Source organism: Sardina pilchardus, chromosome 15 (assembly GCF_963854185.1).
Source record: "Sardina pilchardus chromosome 15, fSarPil1.1, whole genome shotgun sequence".
NCBI classification, from domain to species: Eukaryota; Metazoa; Chordata; class Actinopteri; order Clupeiformes; family Clupeidae; genus Sardina; species Sardina pilchardus.
The window spans coordinates 17,933,782-17,941,281 of record NC_085008.1 but is presented as its reverse complement, the minus strand read 5'-3'; the positions used below and the strand labels follow the sequence as shown (position 1 = coordinate 17,941,281).

Here is a 7,500-nt window from a genome sequence, read left to right as displayed (position 1 = left end):
TTCTGATGATGATGAATGTCACACATATTATTATAGGCTGTAACAGACGGGTGTTCATATGTCATATGCTGTTCATGAGCTGAGCACAAAAGAAAGGCAAGTTATGACATTGCTTGACAATGTAAGACTCACACACATTTAGAAGTGCCTTCTCATAGTCAGTGCAAGCTATGCAGATGATTTGCCTCCATTGGAAACGCATGGAACTCACACTTGCAGCAAACCCTACTTGCGCGGCTTAATGTATTGGCATTCGCGTGGGTGTCATAGACTGAAAAAGCCCACTGGGATATTCTTATCGGATTTGCATGTACACGTTGACTGGATGTTGCAATACCTTTAGTAGCCTGCAGGTAGCACTCTTGCCTCTACTGTTGAAGTGAATGTGATTTAATGTAAATTATTTTTTCTGGCCATGAATGAAGAAAGGGGTGTGATGAAGAATTATATCTCAGTCACGTTCACATCTCCCTTTTTTATTCTTTTCTCCTTTACCTCCCCTCTACCCAATATATTCATCCCTTATATCCTTATATCCCTCTTTCCCTCTTTGTCTCTCTCCCCCTCCCTTGCTCTCTCCCTCCCTCTCTTTCTCTTTCCCTCTCCCTCTTTCCTTCTCTCCCCCCTCCCATTGGGTCTCTGCTGTAGTCCGTGTGATCGGCCGCGTGTGATTGAGTCTCTGCGCGGGGTGGAGGTGGTGGACATCGCGGCCGGAGGGGCCCACAGCGCCTGCATCACGGCCAGCGGAGAGCTCTACACCTGGGGCAAGGGCCGCTACGGACGCCTGGGCCACGGAGACAGCGAGGACCAGCTCAAACCCAAACTGGTGTGTGTGTGTGTGTGTGTGTGTGTGTATGGCATCATATTTCTCCTTGTTTGTCCTTTTTGTCGTTGTTGATCATGTATGTATGAGAAAGCACACTGATATACACACACACTCACACACTCAGCATATATGGGTAGGCTAGACTTATATGTACTTGTGTTTTCTGGAGTGCTGTGTGTGTGTATGTGTGTGTTAGTGAGAGAGCGCAGGTGTCCTCACTCAGTCCCTGTAGCCTTGTTAGCAGGGAGGAGGTTGTGGCATTTGCTGCCTGTTCTGTGGCCTTTTCACTCCGACTGCCTCTGGGAAGTGGAGGAACAGGGACCTTGGCGCGCACACACACACAGACTCTCACACACACACACACAGACACACAAACACATACTCTTACATAGACACCAGCACACACACATACACACACTGACACCTGCACACACACACTCACATTCACAGACTCACACTCACATAGACACCGACACCCGACACACACACACACACACACACACACTGACACCACACACACACACACACACACACACACACGCACAACTCCTTTGTAGATCAGTAGTCTCAACAGAGAACTTGGGGAGATATGTAGGTCAGCTTTGACACCACATTAGTATCAGTGTGTGTTTCTGTAGTCAGCTCGTTGGACCAGTAAATCTGTAAATATTTATTGCGTGCGTGTTTTTTTCTGTGTGTGTTGTGTGTGTTGTGTGTGTCTGTGTGTGTGTGTGTGTGTGTGTGTGTGTGTGTGTGTGTGTGTGTGTGTGTGTGTGTGTGTGTTTGTGTGTGTCTGTATGTGTGTGTGTCTGTATGTGTGTGCGTCTGTATGTGTGTGTGTGTCTGTATGTGTTTTGTGTGTGTGTGTGGCCATCTGTCTGCCTGTGTGTGTGTGTGTGTGTGTGTGTGTGTGTGTGTGTGTAGGTGGACGCGCTGCAAGGCCACCGGGTGATTGACGTGGCGTGTGGCAGCGGGGATGCCCAGACGCTGTGTCTGACCGACGACGACATGGTCTGGTCCTGGGGAGACGGGGACTACGGCAAACTGGGTCGGGGGGGCAGCGACGGCTGCAAGGTGCCCATGAAGGTAAGTGTGTGTGTGTGTTCTCGTCTGTGAGGATGGAAAGGGCAGTCTGTCTGTCAGGTCAGCGAAGATCAAGTGTCCTCTCCTCTTCTCTTCTCCTCTCTTCATCTTTTTCTTCTTATTGCCTCATTATTGCTCTCCTGATCTTTCATCTTGCTGTTCCCTTTTCATTATGTGGAGAGGGCCTCATGTGCCCCTTCTCTTTTTTCACTGTGTCATCCTTCTTTCATCACTACCATTCTCCCCTTGGCCATTTGTCATGTTCTCTCTCTCTCTCTCTCCCTCTCTTTCTCCCGCTCTCTCTCTCTCTCTCTCTTTCTCTCTCTCTCTGTTGTTCTCACTCTGTCTTTATCCGTTTGTCTCGCCCTTTCTCTTGCGTTCATTTTATGCGTCAATCTCTCTCTTTCTCACTCACCCACACTCTCTCTCTCTCTCTCTCTCTCTCAGATTGACTCTCTGACAGGACTCGGAGTGACAAAGGTGGAGTGTGGCTCTCAGTTCTCCGTGGCTCTCACCAAATCTGGGGCCGTGTACACCTGGTGAGTGCTCCCCTCACCTCAACCCCCCCCCCCCCCCCCCCCCCAATCATGGCACCCCCTCTGAGTTTCCACTTTCTGCACCTGCCTCGTCTTTGGCAGCTCGCCCTGATCGCTCGCTGTGTGTGTGTGTGTGTGTGTGTGTGTGTGTGCGCATCTACAGGGGAAAAGGGGACTACCACAGGCTGGGCCACGGCTCAGACGACCACGTCCGGCGACCGCGACAGGTCCAGGGCTTGCAGGGCCGAAAGGTCATCGCCATAGCGACGGGCTCCCTCCACTGCGTCTGCTGCACCGAGGATGGTAAGACCTTTCCGAGCTCCTCGCCCAAAATGCACCCGACTCACCTCGACCGACTCTTAGCGGTCCTATTGCCTTCTACTGCATTCAAACACTCCATTGGTCAAGCTTATTGATATAGCAGAATTTGAGAGTGAACAGGTACAGTATACACAAAGTGTATAAGGGTGAGCATAATTTTTTTTTTTTTTAACTTGCTTTTTATTGTATTGGTGGGTAACAACATACAGTATATTAGGTAATGTATGTAACAATACAGATACACATACTGTACCCATCCATACCCTATCAGTGTAGCACAGTCAGTGTTAGAACGTAAAGTTATTCTAAAGTGCAAAGATTCGTTGAGATGAGGGTGCGGTTGGTATCTGTCCAGGAGAAGTGTACACGTGGGGGGACAACGACGAGGGTCAGCTGGGCGACGGCACCACCAACGCCATCCAGAGGCCGCGGCTGGTGGCTGCGCTGCAGGGCAAGAAGATCAACAGGGTGGCCTGCGGCTCGGCCCACACCCTGGCCTGGTCCACCAGCAAGCCCACCAACGCCGGCAAACTACCTGCACAGGTAAGGCCAGCCGTTTGAACGATCGTGTACTGTACAGTAATTTCCTGTGTATTAGCCACATTGTGTATAAGCCACAGGACAGTGTTTTATTTCAGTTAAGTTATTTAGAAAGAACACCATATTAATGCTATATTAACTGCTCCCTTGTATTAACCTCATAGCTGGAAAATCAATGTATAAGTAGCGGCTAGTAGTTGGGAAATGACGGTACAGACTAAACTACCTGCAAAGCAAAGGCGCAGAGTAGTGCTCTAGAAGAGAGCATTTCAGTGACGCATGGAGAAATCCCTTCAGTCAAATTCATTTCACGTGTTTATGTCTGCGTGTGTGTATTTTGTGAGTGTGTGTGTATTTATTTATTTATTTATTCATTTATTTAGATATTTATTCATTTTATATTATTAGTTTAATTGTTTGTTTATGTTTTTGTTTCTGTGTGTGTGTCCAGATCCCCATGGAGTACAACCACCTGCAGGAGATCCCCATCATGGCGCTGCGTAACCGGCTGCTGCTGCTGCACCACATCTCGGAGCTCTTCTGCCCCTGCATCCCCATGTTCGACCTGGAGGGCCGGCTCGGCCAGACCGGACACGGGCCCTCGGTCGGCTTCGACACGCTCAGGGGCATCCTCATCTCGCAGGGCAAGGTCAGGACGGACACACACACACACACACACACACACACACACACACACAGACACTCAGACCTTTTTAGAGAGACATGCACACATCTCTCATAGATATGCATGCACACTCATATGCAGACACACACTTATAGACCCTTTCGCAGACTCGCTCTCTTTCTCTCACACACACACACACACACACACACATATACACACACACATATACACACACACACACACACACACACACACACACACACACACACAGGCAGACATACTCTTACACTCTGAGCGAAACACACTAAACTACCTTGACCCCCTGTCCTGTGTTGTAGGAGGCCGCCTTCCGGAAGGTGGTGCAGGCAACCATGGTACGAGACCGACAACACGGCCCAGTGGTGGAGCTCAACAGGATACAGGTAGATACACACACACACACCTTGTCGAAGTGTCCTTGAGCAAGACACCTAACCCCAGTGCTCCCGTTGAGCAGGTTGGCGCCTTGCATGGCAGCCTCCCCTATCGGTGTGAATGGTTGAAAGTGAGGCATGATATGTAAAGCGCTTTGGGTGCTCGCAGAAGCCGATAAAAGCACTATATAAATGCAGTTCATTTACCATTTACACACACACGCGCGCGCGCACACACTCACACACATACACACACACAGTAGAACACAGTACAAATAATAATATGAAATAGCAAATTCAATATATGATATAGATAGATAGATAGATAGATAGATAGATAGATAGATATATCTACTTGAAAGTTCACTAACACACACAACACTCACAAACAAATATCCTTGCTCACATCCTGCACCCACATAAGCAAACCAAGCACACACACACAAAAGCACAGACACAAACAGAGCACTCTTGGAGACTGTATAGTATGCAGCCCATGTGAGTGCAGGAGTGTGTGTGTGTGCGTGTGTGCCGAGTCCTGAGGCTGCAGTACTCATTGTTATTTTGGGAGCACGTGGAAGCAGATGCCAGATTGCCTGTGTCTCATCTGATAGCCACAGCACTCATCCCCCAGACACACATCTCTCTCTCTCTTTCTCTTTCTTTCTCTCACTCCTTCTTGCTCTCTCTGTTCTCTCTCTGTCTCCCTGCATCTGTGTGTCTGTATGTCTGGCGTGGCTGTACAGTAGCCGAGGGGGCCCTGAGTGTGTGTGTGTGTGTGTCTGCGGCGTGTCTGCTGTGTGTGTGTGTCTGCGCCGCGCTGCTCGTCTGCTTTTCTTCCACGCCACGTCGGTGTGGATGAGCGTCTCGCTCCTCCTCTGCTGCGCTGCACTGCACTGCGCCGGGCGGCTAGCAGGGGGTCTCCCTAATCCTCAGACTCCTACCCCCCCACACCCCAAACCCCCCCCCCCCCCCAAAACCCATCCCCCAGAGACACATCTGTTCTCAGGCCAGCTGTGGGGCCCTGGAGGAAAGGAGCGGGGGAAGAGTGTGTGTGTGTGTGTGTGTGTGTGTGGATGGATGGATGTGTATCTTCTCTTTGTGAGTGTGCCATCATGGCTGAGTGCTCCCACTCATTGGCTCTGCATACACACTGTACCCAGTGGCATATGATGGGGAATGTGAAACCAGAACCGTGCGCGCTTGTCTGTATTTGTTGTGTCTTTCTCAGTCTCATGTTCTCTCTCTCTCTCCTTTCCCCCCTCTCTCTCTCCTTCTCTCCCTCTCTCTCCCCCTCCCTCCTCCCCTTCTATCTCGCTCCTTTTTTCTATCCCGCCCTCTCTCTCTCCCTCTTTCTTTCCCTCTCTCCGCTACCACTCTGCACCCCTGATTTCTTTCTCTCTCCATCTCTGCCTCTCATTTTCACTTCCTCTGCCTCCCCCGTCTTTCTCGCTTTTTCTCTCCTTTTTCCATTTTTTCTCTTTCTCTTTCCCTTTTATCACTCTCCCTTCTCTGCCTTTCACTCTCTCGCTTCAACCACCCACCCACCTTTCTCCATCATTTCCTCCATCCTACCTGCAATTGCTTTCTCTCCCTCATACTCCCTCTCTCTTCCTATCTCCCTCATTCTCTATCTTCTCTCTTTCCTCTCTCTCTCTCCCTCTCTCTTTTGTACTCCCTCCCTCTCTTGCTCTATCCCTCAATCCCTCATTCTCTTTCCTCCCTCTCTTTCTCTCTCTCTCATTCTCTCCCTTCTCTCTTTCCTCACTCTTTCTCCGTCCCATACTCTGTCCCTCTTTTCCTCTCTCCTTCATTCTCTCTTTCCTCCCCCTCTCTCTTGCTATCCTGCCTTGCTATTTTATCACTCCTCCATCTGTCTTCCTTTTTCCCTTTTTCCTCCCACTGTCTCCCTCCATCCTGCTCTCCCTCTCTCCCTCTCCCTCCCCCCTCTCTCTCTCTCTCTCTCTCTCCCTCTCCCCTCTCTCTCTCCTTCCCTCTCCTCCTCCCCCCTTCTCCTCCCCCCCCCCTCTCTCCCTCTCTCAGGTGAAGCGCTCTCGCAGTAAAGGTGGTCTGGCGGGTCCAGACGGCACCAAGTCTGTGTTTGGTCAGATGTGCGCCAAGATGAGCTCCTTCAGCCCCGACAGCCTGCTGCTGCCCCACCGCGTCTGGAAGGTCAAGTTCGTTGGTGGGTCTCTCTCTCACTCTCTCACTCTCTCTCTCTCTCTCTCTCTCTCTTTCTCTCTCTCGCCACCCACTGGCACCATGGGTGACGCTCAAAGTGATTGGCATCATTACACCTAATGGCTACAATCAGTATGACCCCCTCTGTGCCAGATAAATGGGCCACCCTGTCTTCATGAGCTTCCTCTTACCCAAATTTAAGATCTCCCCCTCTCACTCTTGTGATCAGACTGCTTGATTTGGCATCTAAGATAAACAAGCAAGCAATAAAGTAAACAAACAAACAAACAAACACACACCAACAAACACACAAACAAACGCTGTTCCATCATGGTTGGCTGTTTTGATTGCACAGCTAATACAGACCACTGCCTAGCCAGAGCCTCAACGCCAGCCAAACACAAGCTTCATTGGCTTTAATGTTATCTGCTATGGGATGGCCTTTGCTTGAATTATACCTGTGATTGCAACCGTCGGCATTGTGTGTGTGTGTGTGTAGGTGAGTCCGTGGACGACTGCGGCGGCGGCTACAGCGAGTCCATCGCGGAGATGTGTGAGGAGCTGCAGAACGGCCTGACCCCTCTGCTCATCGTCACGCCCAACGGCCGAGACGAGTCCGGCGCCAACCGAGACTGCTTCCTGCTCAACCCCGTCGCCAAGTCCCCCCTGCACATGAACATGTTCCGCTTCCTGGGTGAGCCGAGAGACACACACACACACACACACACACACACACACACAAGATGATGAACTCTACATGACATTTGTCAGATGTTCAGATATTCAGATGTTCACGCCCTAGGAATCTCCAATACTTTCAATTTGGACTGGCACAGTTTGATTTACTGTGTGTGTGTGTGTGTGTGTGTGTGTGTCGCAGGCGTGTTGCTTGGGATTGCCATCCGCACAGGCAGTCCTCTCAGTCTGTACCTGGCTGAGCCCGTCTGGAAGCAGCTGGCTGGGATGAACCTGACC

The 7,500-nt window shown here is 50.4% G+C and overlaps 1 protein-coding gene across 14 annotated transcripts in view; it reads left to right on the top strand.

Annotated features, from left to right (window-relative positions):
* The window catches only part of herc2 (HECT and RLD domain containing E3 ubiquitin protein ligase 2), an 81,340-nt gene that overhangs the window by 66,737 nt on the left and 7,103 nt on the right, over positions 1-7,500 (top strand). For 13 of the 14 annotated variants that reach the window (XM_062556381.1, XM_062556377.1, XM_062556376.1 and 10 more), the window contains 10 exons: positions 649-826; positions 1,751-1,912; positions 2,357-2,448; positions 2,609-2,748; positions 3,122-3,309; positions 3,758-3,955; positions 4,270-4,353; positions 6,388-6,529; positions 7,025-7,219; positions 7,406-7,500. The exon at positions 7,406-7,500 is cut by the window's right edge and continues 18 nt beyond it. In XM_062556381.1, the coding sequence (XP_062412365.1) occupies positions 649-826; positions 1,751-1,912; positions 2,357-2,448; positions 2,609-2,748; positions 3,122-3,309; positions 3,758-3,955; positions 4,270-4,353; positions 6,388-6,529; positions 7,025-7,219; positions 7,406-7,500 (1,474 nt within the window). The remainder of the gene's footprint in view (positions 1-648; positions 827-1,750; positions 1,913-2,356; positions 2,449-2,608; positions 2,749-3,121; positions 3,310-3,757; positions 3,956-4,269; positions 4,354-6,387; positions 6,530-7,024; positions 7,220-7,405) is intronic. The other variant, XM_062556371.1, reaches the window with a different exon arrangement.